The sequence below is a fragment of the Teleopsis dalmanni genome, chromosome 2 (assembly GCF_002237135.1).
Source record: "Teleopsis dalmanni isolate 2A chromosome 2, ASM223713v2, whole genome shotgun sequence".
NCBI lineage: Eukaryota > Metazoa > Arthropoda > Insecta > Diptera > Diopsidae > Teleopsis > Teleopsis dalmanni.
Window position 1 is genome coordinate 68,913,066 of NC_051847.1, and position 17,093 is coordinate 68,930,158.

General features: G+C 26.4%; 1 protein-coding gene across 1 annotated transcript in view; it reads right to left on the reverse strand.

Moving 5' to 3' along the window:
- The window catches only part of LOC119674783 (nuclear pore membrane glycoprotein 210-like), a 68,192-nt gene that overhangs the window by 17,078 nt on the left and 34,021 nt on the right, over positions 1-17,093 (reverse strand). The window contains exon 20 of the mRNA XM_038085938.1: positions 6,343-6,495. Within this exon, the coding sequence (XP_037941866.1) occupies positions 6,343-6,495 (153 nt within the window). The remainder of the gene's footprint in view (positions 1-6,342; positions 6,496-17,093) is intronic.

Here is a 17,093-nt window from a genome sequence, read left to right on the forward strand (position 1 = left end):
TATTCTTTTTTTATTTTTTATTTATTCCTTATTTATTCTTTATTTATCTTTATTTATACCTTATTTATTCTTTGTTTAGTCCTTATTTATACTTTATTTATTCTTTATTTATTCCTTATTTATTTTTATTTGTTCTTTATTTATTCTTTATTTATTTTTATTTTTTCTTTATTTATTCTTTATTTATTCTTTATTTATTCCTTATTTATACTTTATTTATTATTTATTTATTTATGCATTTTTATTCCTTATTAATACTTTATTCTTTATTTATTCCTTATTTATTTTTTATTTATTCTTTATTTATTTATTCATTTTTATTCGTTTGATGTTTATGTAATTTTTGTTTGATGTTTGTTAGTTTTTTATTAAATTTTTGTTATGTTATTTTTTTTTAAATATTTTTTACTATATTTTATTTATATCATTTATATTATTTATTTTTTTTATATTATTTATATTATTTTCATACTATTTATATTATTTATTTTCTTTATTTTGTTAATTTGTCTATTTCATTTCTCTTATTTTTATTATTTGATTTATTTAATTTATTATAGTTATTTTATTTTATTTTAATTAATTATATTCAATATTTTTTCTTTTGATTTACTCTACATTTTTCAAATCTTACAATATTTTTCAAAAATATTTTAAAATTAAATTGCTGCAGTTTTGGATGCTGCAAAGTGGCACACATCATCGTACGTACGTTATGTGAGTAATCCTATTTCAACAGGACGAACATCATTAAACATGTAAACAAATAGATAAACAAATATTTGTGGAAATATTTAAGGTCGATATTATTTAATTTCTTCTATGGTTTTTTTTTTCATATTTAAGAATTTCATATAAAATGTGGTCGAATACCTCTGACATTTATTTATTCTCACATATTTTACTATCATTTTCATAATATTTAAATAACCCAATCAAGTTTATTTAAAGCAATAAATATTATTTTACTTCATTTCTTCAATTTTTCTCCTTCTACAAAGAGGATTCATTGCATATTCTACATTTTGAGCTCGTCTACAGATACTCTATTTAACCCTTTTTTGCTGTTAAACTAATTTTTCTCTTTAATGAATATTTTTGCAATGTTTCAGTATTGATTTATATTCTTCTTTTTAACATTTTTATTCCCTTTTTTTATTTTCTATTTTTTACAATTTAAGTTGATATTAATTTGACTTTCCGCCTACGGCCACTCATACTTCATGTTCACCTCAGTATCTTTTTTCTACTTATTTGAAGCTTTCAATTTTGTACAAAGTTTCGCCATTTCCAGCCATCTTTTTAGTGTTTTTACTTTACTTCATGTTTTAGTTTGAATACAGGAAGTTGCGATCAGTTTCGTATCCGAGTATGGAGTGAAGGTATGAGAAAACTGTTAAGTTTCTGCTTGTTTAGTTTATTTTGTTGTAGCAGTTACTTCAACACTTTTCTGCACGATAAAATGTGACTGCAGCAATTTTCAAACATAAACGAAACGACAACTTAAATGGATTGCACCACGCGCCCCGCCTTTCGCCCCGCCAACCGCTACGCCTGAAAGGAATGCTCTTTCGTGCTTCACACGTAACAGCAAAAATGGTGAACCAGCGTCAATATGCATGCCAACCATAGCACCGCCAACTCTCTGAGTCCTTGCTAATGCCATTACCAAGTTATCATAGTTGTTGTATTACTGGTGCCGTTGCCGTTGCTGTTATTGTCGCTGTTGCTGTTTCGGCGGAACAGCAACAAACCTTTCTCCGCAAGACAGTGAAATAATGCAACAACATAAATAACAACAAACAAACAAAAAACTAACAATAAACCAATTTAAATTGATTTTGATTTTAACTGAAAATTGTTCTGCGCTGTTGCAATTTTACAAGAAAAGTTTTTATTTCCTGTTATGCGTTCCTTAAACAAAGCAATTCCTCCATTTTTTTATTAAATTTTATTCATTTTATTTGTTGACTGGTAATTTGTCTTCAAATGGTGGCCTTAGAAATCAAACAAACAAATTAACAACACATCAACAAATAAACAAATTTAAAGAAAAACAATATATATATAACACCAATTTAGTTGAGATATTTCATTCTTACAAAATTTATACATAAAGACCATCCAAAGAAAACTCAACATTTCAGAAATAGGTATTTGCAGTGAGGTCATCTATTGGCAATTGCATGCATCAGTTAGGTCAATCACTTTCCATAACCTCACTTTTGTGACAAATCATTCTTTGGTTTTTCGATAAAATGCATTTGCTGAGAAAATCGAATGATTCCACTCTGATGTGCCATCAAAATTTCATTGCGTATAGATGAATAGATGAATTTTTGAAATAGGTATTTGCAGTGAGGCCATCTATTCGTAATTACATGCATCAGTTGGGTCTCTCACTCTCTATAATTTACCTTTGTGCCAAAGCGTCATTCGGCTTTTCGATAAAATGTATTTACTGATCTGATGGAATCGAATAATCCTACTCTGATGTAGCATCAAAATTCCATTGCATATAGATGAATAGATTAATTTTTGAAATAGGTATTTGCAGTGAGGTCATCTATTCGTAATTACAAGCATCAGTTAGGTCAATCACTTTCCATAACCTCACTTTTGTGCCAAAGCGTCCTTCGGCATTTCGATAAAATGCATTTACTGATTTAATGGAATCGAATGATCCCACTCTGATGTACCATCAAAATTCCATTGTGTATAGATGAATAGAAACGTAGGTTTTGCATGTTTCAGAACTTTGGGACAAACCTTTTCAATGGATTCTACGTCCACAAAAGGCTTCCATAGATAAATACGTTTTATCCATAAGTTGCAAATTTAAAAAATCATTAATAAAAGTCCTATAAAATGTGTGACAGTCTTTGAAAATGTGGACACAAGCTATTACGCGTCTTCTATGTCTACAAACAGTTTTTATTTTCATCTACAAATATACATCAAAGGAAGTAAATTCAAAAATTTGTTGAGAAATAAAATCAATCGCAAGTTACCCATGAAGTGACGGTCTTTTTAAATATTGGTTTAACCCTTTTAGAAGATGCAAATCACGCGGTACTAAATCAAGTGAATGCAATAAATGGTTGAGAATTAAGTTTCAAATTTACGCAGAAAAAAATCTGCCATAAGTATTTGAAGAAAGAACAGTCTTTTAGGGGGTATCGACGTGAATATATTAATATTTATTTTTATTGGCAAATGTCAAAAAGAATACAAATTTCAGCATTGCAAAAACATTCTAAAAATATCTTTAAAAATATAAGATGTCAAGATGGAACTTGGTACTTTCAAGAAAGAGAAAGAAAAAATCCTCTTCAGAACAGCAAAATCAATATAATGATAATTGTTTTATTTGACACAATGCGAATTGTTTACAGTGAATTCATCCTTAAAATTCAGACGATGAACGCAGAATATATGCCGCGAATTTCACAAAGATTGTGGGCTAATATTCGACTAGTTTGATCGGATATGTTCGATCATCATTATACATGAATTGTTGACAACATTCTTAACGACCATCCATATGATATTTGATAGCCTCCCGGTTATCAAAAATGATAAGGATAATATATTATCGTTATACAGGCTGGAATCTGAAATTACTTTCAGATTCCAGTCCATGTATATAAATCACATTTTTAAGAAATCAAGCATAAAGAAAAAGATATAAAAAAACAGATATAAAGAAAACAATATACTTTTTCTTGTACAAAGAAAAATTCACCTTCCAGGAGACTGATTCAATAGCGGGGGTATGTACTACCATATAGTATGGTATAGTATAGTAAAAATTTGCATAGTCATTCCTGCTATTTCTTTGCTAATAAATGCCAGTTTTCATTTAAATTAAAACAACTAATTTTACTGTTGACCTTAATATAAGACAATTCTATACAAGCTATTTTCAGTTAACATGTAGAATAAATAAATATTTATTATTATTTTTACTAATTTTTTTTTTTTTGTCATTTTTAACCACGTGAAATATACTTCCACGTGCTACATATTTTCAACATTTATTTAAGCTCAATGGACTGATATGTACAAATCTATCCAATTAGTGTAAATAAATTAAATAAGGAAACAAAATAAATAAAATCCTTCGTGTACAATGTATCAAAATGAAAACGGATTTTAGTTTTTTTTTTTTTGCATTACTAAGGATTTTTTTTGTCGTAACAGAAGTTTTTCCAAATCAATTTACAAAAACCTGCAAGCATTTTGACCCACATAACAAATGACGTCACAGCAGTCACTCTTATTAAATGCATGCACATACATGCACGTGTGTATTACATTTTTAAAGGATTTCTAGGATATTTTTAAATCTTAAATATTTTACGACAAATGTGTTGACATTGTTTTATGCCATTGATGAACTTTTCGTTATCAGTTGAAAACCAGCACCACCAGCATATGCAGAAGTGCCTGTCAGGAAAGTTATTTTTCGATAAAGGTTTAAAAATACAAATAAAAAAATAATATTTTATTACAAAATAATATAAATATGAGCAACCTTTGTTTTATTTCTGAACAGATATAACATTCTTAGAATTTTTAATAGCATTTTTTGTCACTTATATGCCTAAAAATCCATAACGTTTGGAAAAATTCAACACAGTAAAGTATTTCTGAGAGTCTACTAAATATGTGAGATTAGAAAATAAATTGAGATTGACCAACAGTAGAGGATTTTTTAGATTTAATTTTATAAAAAATTTTTATTATAAAATAATGCTTTTCACACAATTGTATTATTGAGTATTTACTTAAAAAATTTTATAAAACTATAACAAGCTTACATTCACAATACCTAAATAAGATTTCTTACAAGAAAAGTGACTTGTATCAGAAACAGCATTTTGTAGGAGAGATCATTATAGTATATCCTTATCAAATTCTAATTTCTAATAATAGCTCTAAATTGTTTTCGATTGTACCATTTAATATAACCATTTTTACTCAAAAGATAATGACATTTTTTGAAACTTCTAATAAAGGTTGACATGCTCTTTAAGATAAGATAGAGTTGTAAAACATTTTCTTCGCTTTTCGTAGCTTTGTCTTAGGTCATTAAAAAAATATTCAATTTTTTAGTATAATGATCCCAGCAACAATACATTATCAATAAACTCGAACTAATGCTGTATTTTTATAAAATATCTTAATGGGATTGTTGATATTTTTCTTATGCTATTTGAAAGGAGCCTACTGTTAAATGTATGTCTTACCTACTGCTTAAAAAGGACTTTGTTGTATATTAACTACTCCTTAAGTAATAGACTTTTTTCAAAAAAAATTTTTTTTATTATATTGGTATATCCTTTCTTGACATATGGTACAAATCTTGACATATGAGCGCCCTCTGTCAATTAGTTTGTTTACAGCAGCTATTAATGTGAGACTACCTCATTTAGCGATTTTTACTATGGTAAATTTGTTTCTTAGCAGCACTGTCATCGCTCAGGCACCATATTCGCCAGAACCGTGCGACTTTTTCCTATTCCCGAAACAAAATTGCCCCTTCGTAGTAAGCGTTTTGAGTCGATAGACGGGCCTACGCAAAGTGTATGGAAGATTGGGTTAAGCGTTGGCATATGTGTATCGCTTCAGAAGGAACATATTTTAATCTACTAGCGTAGATTCTTAATTCAAATCAATATCTAAAAGATGAGTTAGCCAGATACAATATACAGTTAGCTAATCTGCTCTGCAATTGCTTGCGATATCACTGTGACCGAATATCCATATCAATCAAAAACCGTCCTAAATTTGATTTGAACTAAATTCAAGAACTTAAAATCAATTTGATTAGCTGATAGTATATATATGCCTAACTGACACACAACAAATATGTTATTGTCAATTTAGATTTTAAGTAAAATTCAATAATTTTTGTAAGTGATGTACAAATTTCTTTATATCAATAATAAATAATATATGTGCCTATATTGAATCTTTTATCCATTTTAACACAAATAAAATCCATAATATCAATAACTCCTAAAAGATACCGCAATATTTAAATATAATATATATATTCAGAGCTATCAGTATGTATGCTTAACCCTTTTCTAACAAGGAATCTCCTGACTACCAGGCGTTTCTAAATGAAATAAAGCAATAAATCACTTTAACCTTTCAAACTGATATTTACTATAAACAAAGAATAAGATATTTTATGTCTCGAATTTCATTAAAAAAATAAAGGTTAAACTTTACACAAGAACCGCTGGAGAAAGTATTTATATATGCGAGAATACCATAAGCATTTTCTTTTTTTCATTTAAAAGCACTTGCTTTCCTTTATTTTGAACTTACCTCAATGTCTTGTTGTGTTGTTGGAGAATGCACTATAATTGAGATTTTTTCATCAACAGGTAAAGTATTGAGTACATATATCTTGTATTGTAAAGTGCCATGTGCTTTGTTGTTTAACGTCACATCTAGTAATTTTGCATCGGACGATTTAACCTTAAATAAAAATAAATAATTATTAAAATAAATTATTGTTTTATAAAAGAAATTTTAGCTATATTAATTTTTACTATATTTTATTTAATATATTTAATTACAAAATATTAAATCAAATATGAAAACATAACTGAAGAATAAACTGACCAATAGTTACCCGGGCTTTTAGCTATGATCAACTCAATTTTATCAAATTACAGGTGATCGTTACTGATCATGATTTAAATAATGTTTTTTATACACATGATTTTCTTAAACGTTAGACACTGCTTAAACACCCTTTTTTATATTTTTTATATATTGTATAAATTCAGTAAAACAGACTCTTACTTATTGTTCCTAGTTTTAACAATAGTCAGGATATAATTTTTCACTGACACTTATACGAACCCCCAAACAACTATAAGAAATTGATAACGGATTATTCATAAATTTCTAAAAAAAAAAATTGATGGTACGTGTAAGTATTAAATCAGAGCGTAACAAGGACCTAGCGTAACAAGGACCTAGCGAAACGGAACTGTTCCAAAGGCAATATGTGTGATATATGTTACAGATTAAGTGTTATATGGAACACAATCTAAGATTGTAAAACTTACAATTTAGAAAGATTGATGTTTTAGGATTTCCTACTTTTTTTCTCCTTTAGTGATTGTAAAAAATATATATGTCCAAGTACAGGGTTAGGCGACTGAAGTTTTACCTATTAAAGGGACCATATATATCTGTTTTGTGTGAAATTATTTTTTAATGATTCAAATCACAAAAATTTGTGGAAATAATCAAAATTTTAGTATCCATTCACTTTAGCTCGATGTATCCACCAATTGTCTTCACTATGGTATTCAAATGGTTAAAAAAATGAGTTGCATGCTTCATGAATATGATCTTCCGGTATTTTAACCCGTTCATGAAGAATGGCTTTTTTCACCACATACATACTGACATATTTTTTAGTCCCCACCTTTCTCTCCAAAATGAGAATAGTCCATCGGAATTGCATCTAACAAATTCGAAACCCATTGTGTGGACAAAATGAAGTGTGAAACGCTTCTTCAACTTGTAAACAAACTAGGCAATATCAGTTTCTCAGATATACCTTTATATAGTTGGTGACACTTCAATCGCTTAACCCTGTATAGTAAAATTATATTACTATGTTAAAGTTGAAGGACAACAATGTCAATTAACTTCTTCTTAAATTAATTTATTACAGACAGATTTTATTTAAAGTTAACTTCAGTTGAGAACTTAAATATATTTTATATTCAAGACAGGATTCATTTTTTTCAATACAAATTTTCGTATTTAATCGTTGCATGAAGTTGATAAAGTAATTTTTTTTTTTTCATTTTCAATTTGAATCTACGAAGAAATTTAATTGTGAATGATATATCAAGTTGTGTATTTTCCTACATTGTAAATGGCATTTAATATTTTTAATGTCATGTGACACATTACTTGGTTGGCAGTAGAAAATAGGTCATTCTTCGATAATGTGTTGAACACAGAATTTAGTAACAAAAATTTAAGTGAAGTGCATTCATTCACTGAATATTAAATAAAAAATCATACGTCAATATTAATTAAAGAAACAATTGCCTTCAAGTGAAAAAATATTTACTAAAATCATGGCAGTATTGGTATTACAATTGGTCTACACTAAGAGTCTAAGTGACCTGCATCTTTTTATGAGATGGAGTGGTATCAATTTCTGGCAAGGAAGGATTAAAATTGCCTTCAAAGTAAAAAATATTTACTAAAATCATGGAAGTATTGGTATCGCAAAACCTCTATACATAGAGTCTAAGTGACCTGCATTTTTTTATAAGATGGAGAGATACCAGTTTCTGGCAAGAAAGGGTTAAAATTATATCGCATATAATTTTAAAGTCATGTAAATATTTTTGCACTTTTTTTATCGAAGTTCATGTTATTTTAAAATAAACTTTATTTATAATATATCTTAAAAAATTAATATATATACATATAAATCTATAGTACAATACAGTTAAGTATATATATATGTGTAGGTTTTTTGTTTTGTTCTTTGTAGGATTCAAGAGAAGCATAATCGAGTTAAAACTTAGCTATAAACTTAAAATCACATAATTTTAACTATGATTCATTTTGATAAAGATCTGTATATTCTAAGACACGAAATCTATTTTAAATAGAGGCGTGGTAATAGAGAGGTAGTTTTCAAATTCAAAAAATATATTTTTAATTAAGTAAACTCAATTTAATAAAACGGAAAACATTCCGTTAGTAGATGCCCAGCATTACAAAGAAGAATTCAGAATATTTTTGTTCTTTTTTTTTTTTGAAGATCCTGTCATTTATGAAGATGTGTTTATAGCGATGCAATCAATAAGAAGAGACAAACTTAACACAATACGTGGGGAATATAATTTAATGTAGAAATGATTAATTAATAGAGCTCATTTTTAATCTTTATTTCCATAAATTTTTAAACTTAATTTCCAATTGGCAAACTTATAGATCATAATTGTACTTCCATAAATAATTGAATATAATATAGCGTCTATTACAGTTAAAATACCTTATAAAGAACTAACTAACTAGAACTGTTTCGTTTGATTTAACTTTAAACTTTAATACAATATCCTTATAAATATGAACTATTAATATTAAAATAACATAGACATGTAAAATATATAACAAATAGCTATAAATAAAAACTTTAATATAAAGAAGAAAAAAATATTACATAAAAATTATTGAAAAAAAAAATAATTATAAAAAATATTAATAAACTATATTAAACATTGTAGTTTTTATATATTCCAGGTCTCTTTCCATTATCTATCATTAAAAGTATGTCATACATTTTAATACATTTTAAAACACATTTTTTCTTTATTCCTTCGAGCCAGAAGTAGCACAAAAAATAACAATTAATATAGCAACGGAACGGAAACAAAAAGGAGACAAAAAATGACGTTGCATAAATTTAAGCGCTCTGATAATTTTGAACCGGATATTTAATTAATAATTAAAATTTTGCAAGTAAAGCGTTTGCAACTGCTGCACTGTTGTGGTCCACAGCTCAACCTCATGAGACCAAACAAAATATAAAATATATTTAAATTTTTTAAAAAATATTTTTATGAAGTATAAATATGAGATATTTACACACAAAAAGCAAGAAAAAAGAAAACATTCATGTATTAAGGTGTAAAAATTAGCAAAGAATATAAGTAAATATATATATATATATATATATATATCTGTAATTATGTGAAATAAAAAAAAAATGCTGAACTGTCATAATGCCATGCAGCGGTAGCAAAAATAATTACTAGTGTTCCATGCATTTCCCACAATTTAAAAATTTATTTTGACATGCATTTTATTAATTAATAGAATGGCGGTCATTAAAGGACGAAAAAAATTGACCGTCATTATTAAAAATAGAAATATAATAACAAAAAATTTCAAAATATTTATTAAAACATAAATTCATTAATTATGAATTTTATTTCAGAAACAAAATATATTGACACAACTCCGAAGAAAAAATCTTGTGCTACACTAAAGTTAGTGGCTTGATTTGTGTAATTAGCACCACAAAACCAGATATACAGGACTAACATTCTATAGATAATATTTCAGTTATATCACATAATGCTACAATTAAAGACAGTAAGTGTTTAGTAAAAAAAAAATATTGAATTTTTGTTGTGAGTTTCTGAATGTATATTCCAGGTTGAGCTACTATATTGAAATTAAGGTTCTATTATACCTATAACTTCTATAAAACGGATATCGACACATCAAACACATTCTGTTTGAATATTTGGAGACGAAACAAAAAAAAACCATACAATGTACTCATAACTAAATTTTCAACTATTGAAAACTAATAAAAAAAATTAATTAATTCATTTCACATAAAAACTATAATAAAATCTTTAATTTTGAGTTATTTTTCAACTTTATACAGTATTTAGTAGACTACCCCAATATGTAGCGCAGCAAAAAGTCATAAAAAAATTAAAGCCCCATAACAACATGAGCTCTTAAATTAGGATTAACAGGATTATAATTACAAAATATAAACAAGTAATAAAAAATAATACCGCGATTATACTAATTATTTTTACATTGCAAAACAATATTGAAATTAATTTTTTCTCATGTGAAATAAATGACGTAAATAGTTTTTTATATTTCATTATTGAAATAATGCATTAATTGTTTAAACTATAACAATAATTTTAACAGAGTGAAGTTCAAAGAATAGTGAATCTGTTTTGTTTTCAAGAACAATTGAGTATAATTAAAGCAATGAAATGACAAAATGATTTCAATTAAATATTTTATATTAATACAATAAATTAAAAAAAAAACATAATATTGTTTTTGTTCTTTATTTAAAATTTATACTTATTGAAATATAATTAATTGCAATTACTATGACTATTTTGACAAAAAAGCAAGGCTACAAAAATAAAAATACATATGGATATTTAAAATAAAAGAGTATATTAAATATAATATAATTTATACAATATAATTTATTGAGTTAAATTATAATATATAGATGTCAATAGACATAAATATTATTAAAATCAACAATACGAACTAATCAAAAATAATAATACCAATTAATAATAAAAACACAAACATATAATTAAAAAGAAATATAAAAGTAAATAAATAAAATAAAATAAAAATAAATTTAAATATTAAAATAATATAAATAATATAAAATAAATAATAGTATAAGTATAATATAAATATAATAATATATATTATTATATATTATATTATTACATATATATATTATTATATTATATAATAATATATAAATATATAATATAATATAATAATATAATATAAATAAATAGAAATATTAAAACAAATAGAAATATTAAAATAAATAAAAATATTAAAATAAATAGAAATATTAAAATAAATAGAAATGTTTAAATAAATAAAAATATTAAAATAAATAATAATCTTAAAATAAATAAAAATATTAAAATAAATAAAAATATATTCAAATAAATAAAAATATAAAAATAAAAAAAATTATTAAAATAAATAAAAATATTAAAATAAATAAAAATATTAAAATAAATAAAAATATTAAAATAAATAATAATGTCAAAATAAATAGAAATATTGAAATAAATAGAAATGTTAAAATACACAGAAATAATAAAATAAATAGAAATATTAAAACAAATAAAAATATTAAAATAAATAAAAATATTAAAATAAATAATAATATTAAAATAAATAGAAATATTAAAACAAATAAAAATATTAAAATAAATAAAAATATTAAAATAAATGGAAATATTAAGATAAATAGAAATATTACAATAAATAAAAATATTAAAATAAAAAAAAATATAAAAATATTATGTAAAAAACTATAAATATAAAAAGAATATAAATACACTATTTTATTATATATTTTATATTTATATAATTTTATATTTAAAATAGTGTCTTCATAGTGTTAAAATAATTAAAACCAAATTTGAATACATTAAAAAGAAATAATAAAATCAATCTTTAGAAAAAGGTAGCAAAAAATGTTTGAGTAGTTCGTGAACGAACTATTTTATTAAACCAGTTCATTCAAATGAACTACATATTAATATCATTCATTTTACTATTTTCAGCATAATTTATAGGACTATTTGATTTGTATAATTAAAGTTAATAATTTTGTTTTTATTTCTTTACTGTTTTCTTTAGTATTTTATTTACTTTAAAAGAATTTTGTGTCCTATTGTCCTATTAAAGTTTAAAGCTGAGTTGTAGACCGTGTATTTCTATTTACTTTAATGTACTAAATGATACTAAAAGCAATTTTCGGATTATGTCACTACACAAAAATGACTATAAAAGCACCATAAAACCTTGACGGTAGTAAATGGAAAGTAAATGCAGTTACGGACACTTTTCCATGCTCAATTGCATCAGTGTCTGTTAAGTTATATTGACTTGATGATGAAAGGAAAAAATAGCGCAGATGACACAAAAAATATTTACAATAAAGTGCAATGTGCACTTTTACGGCAACGTAACTAAATCGCTAATGTTGTTCACTGATAAGTAATAGAAATTAATGAGATAAGTTATAGTAAAGCTGATTTTTCTCATAAAAGTTCAGCGTTAAATTAAAAGTTTTGCACAGTACAGAGGATAACATGATATGAAATCCTTTTAAATGTTTCTACTTTTTCAAAATCAATACTGTACCCATGACCTAGTATTGACAAGTAATATTTATAATGTATATATTATTTTAAAATTATAGTACACCAAGAGAGTTTATTAACAAATTAAAAAATTATTTATCAATATTTTAATATAGATTTTGAGTTTGGGACATAAGAGTGTAAGTAGCTAATTAATTTTCAATAATATAATTATTTTAAAAGAAATATTGTCAAGCTAATTAAGTTACTTAATATATGCTTGAAAATATTTAATATATTAAATATACACTTTGAGTAGTACAAGTGCAACTGCAACTATGTATACGCAATATAAGTACATGTTATAGTTGTAAATAAAATCTTGCAACTTCAATAGTCCTTTAGCAGAGGAGTGTGTCACTTCCCACAGCACTTTGATTTTCTTAGTTTAACGTTCGATGTCCATTTTTTCACTATCCACTCTGTCCACTATTATATATGGTATGCACACTATGCAGATACACTGTATGTCGAGATATAAGTATTCGTATTCGAATATGTCGATATGTAGCAATATATCTGGTGTGCATCATGTCAGTCAATAGAGTGGCACGGACACACTTGAATTCACTTCAAATGTGCTCACAACTGATATCACAAGAATACAATAATGCCACTTGCTCAAGAGACTAACTTGTCTTATTGTTGTCGCTTCTGCCATAGAATCCTTTTCTTATTCATTTTTATTTCAAAAATATAAAAAAGAGAGAAAAATAACTTTTATCAAATAAAACATAAAAACTTAAATGTTAGGGAAGAAAGCAGCACAATTGTGAAGACACACTTGAATACAGAAATTATCGAATTGTCAATGCAGTAGTAGATTGTAGCTTGTCGAATGGTTCGCATTTTATAATAACGTGCAATTGAAACTCAAAGTCAATTTCAAGCTTTAAGTTGCAACTTGAAAACTTTCTGTTAAGCAGTTTGATGGAAATTCTTCACCGAAGTGCACAAGTTTCTAAGTGCGACTATATAAAGTACAACTAATAATGTATACAAATATATTTATATATAGTAATATATATATATATGTACATTTATTGTATATGAGTACTTAGTAATGTATCACAGTGACAAACATCAAGGAAAATATTTATAAGGAATCAATTTCATCATATACTCATCTATTTGAAAATGCGCCCATTGAGTATTTTGATCACAGTAGGAAGTGGTTAGGAATATGCAATTTCGACAGAATGCAGATATTTAAGTATTGCAAAGTTATAATTTTATAATTCTACAAAATAACTTAGAATATTATAAATAGTTCTAAATAAAAGTTTTGGTAGTTCTAAATAGTTAAGTTCGAGTTATATCATATTATATACTCACAGGAACATAGATTACTATATTGTTCAATAAGTTTACGGAATGTCAACCATAAAGGGATCATTGTAGGAATTTGATAAATGTAAGTTGTAACAAATATTTTTTTTTCTTTTTTTCAGTACAGTCTCCCTTAACTATAAAAAGGAGTATCTCATCTCTGTAGGGGTTTCTTATAAATATTCTTTACGAGAGTTATTAACTCTTCCTTCGATAAAAATCATTTTCCACGAAAAAAACTTTTTGAGGTACGAAAAATGGCAAAATTCAGAGAAAACTAAAACTGAAAAATGCTAATTGTTGTTAGTTTCTTAATGTTCCTTGAATTTTTCATCTGTAAATGTGTTAAATTCAGCAAATTTACCAATTGTTCCAAAGTTTTGGAATACTTTGCGAACAAAATTGCTTTTACATATCCAAAAACTGACGCTAACAGGTTCTTCAATGATTACTCGGTTCAAACTCGAACCGAAAAGCCAGATTCACACCACACCTTATTCTCCTGTTACCATTCAAGATCTTGCTAGCATACTAAATCTCATCTATAGTAATGAAACAACCCACACATTCCTCTTTACACTTGTTAAAGAAGCTACGTGTTTCTTTTCTCACTTTTTAAAACGATCTACATATTACTGATGAGATCGCATTTGAATGTATTTTTACTGTATTCTTAGCGAAGGCACCATAAAAGGATATATACAGTTTTTTGGAAACAAGACGTAACGTAATGTCAGCAGTTCGATCAATCGACGATCTTTCAATATCTTGTATTTTTGCGAAAATTTTTGTTGTGACTGATGTTTCTGATGACCCTGCAATTGATTCTTAAAGACCTAAATTCCGGACCTTGAAGACGATGGCCGACTAAAAAACTACTCTTAATAAACAAAGCATTGAAGTAAACGCTATATCGGTGTCACTTATTAAAAAGAGAACTGTGACACCGAAAACCACAGCGCACCAAAGTTTGATTGAAATTTCGGACGGAAAAAAGGTCCCGACGCGCTTCATGTCACATAATCTCTCAGACGAAGAAAAAGTCATTAGAGTTTAGAGTTTCAGAGATATATTAAATATATCTCGAATCCTTTATTACGCTTGTCTGTCATCAAAACTGTAGTTGAAAACGAGACGTTAGAGTCTGACATAGAAGTCAGCAGAAATACACTGCCCTGGAAGGAAAGTATGTAGAATAAACAATTATAAAAAATGAATATAATAAATGGTTTGTTTTATTTCATTTTTTTATTGAAAGTAGACTCATGAGACAATCATGATTTATCCAAATTATCTTCTTTTTGTTATACTTTTATTTCAATTTTTGCTCTCTCAAAAACTAGATGAAAACTCTTCGAGGCTACTCTTCGAGGGGATAAACATCATCGCAGTGTTGACGTGAAGTATGTCGTAAAAATCATAAACGACACACAAATATTATGTTATCTTGAATTTATCTTAAGACTTACTGCCACATTAATTAATTGGCTTTACTGATTCCAATCTGATATTGGTACGGATCTATCAGGTATATTCGTGGTCTCAGCCAACCAGCACAACCTATCTACCTATTAATATGTAGGTACATATGATTTAGGTACTAATATATTACCTATATATACATGTAGCCACATATTTTTTTATATGCTACACCAATTCTTCAGTTTTAATATTGTAGAAGTGAAAAATAATGCAACATTAAACTGATGAACTTTCCGTAACATATAACCAGTAACCTACGTAATATATTTTTAAAACTCTAACAATTCTTTAAACAAATTTAAACAGATTTTACAACATTGCTGTGCAAATACTACATAAATACAAATACATAAATATTTCAGCAACAGGAAATAGTAGAAAAATATCCAGGAAGGAACTTGATACAAAACAATTGCAAAAGGTTCTTCATTACAGCAAATAATATTTAATAATAGAAAATAAATGTTAAGTTTGTAATCATAGTATGCAGTTACAGCACAGAACAATACTAATGTTTTGAACAAGTGCAACTGGATTTCATTTTATAATGTATCTCAATATCAACAAAAGAAAGATATTATAGATAGAAAACAAAAACAAACTTTAATCCTGAATAGTGTTGTTGTCATTCCATACTCGCCCACTGCGCAGTGTTAGCTGGTCATTGTTGTAAAACTATTTACGTGCACTTATTTAAGTTGCTCGAAGTATCATTTAGCGCTCCTTAATAGCAAAATATCGAACACGGGTCCATTACGAGAAAAAGGACATGCAACACAAGAAGTGCCCCTATGAGAAGCGCATCCGTGAAAATAATGCCAATATATTTTTTATTCATTTTGCATTTGTTGCTCTGAGTCGGACGAGTTGCATTTTCAATTGTGCATTGTGGTACTAACTACATTTTTAATACCACTTTACTATTTTTTATTATTTATTATGTTTTTTATGAACTTTATTCGTATTTTATTGAATTTTATTATTAAAAATGGAAAAGCTATTTCATATCAATTTCCGGTTTGAAAGCACTACTTTATTTAAAATTTATTTTTTTTCTTATGTTTTTTTCTCTTTGGTTCCTTTTTTTTTATTTGTTGTCACAATATATAGAAGCAACACTTTGTGTCACCGCTTATAAAAGTTTGAATCTACAGGATGTGCCTTTATTGCTTCGCACACAGATTTTGTTGTTTAAAATACGAGTATCAACATTGAAGGAACTGTCATATTCACTTGCATTAATAAGGATTCATGTTTCACGTTACTTTCGCCTTGCCTTTGATGTCAAATTCAAACCAAGCAAAAAATATTATTGCTCCATACTTTGACATTATCAATGTCCCAATAAGATTATAGATAATTTGCAGGAATATATTTTTTGCATTACAAATTAACCATATCCTTATAAGTACCAGGATCTCAAGTAACGAGATAGTTGAGTGACAACAGTAAAATATATGTACTCGTATTAACAAGTTGTTGTCGCTTTGCACTGTCACTATGTTACTCGGCTCTGCAGCTGCTTTTACACGAGATCGTGAATGC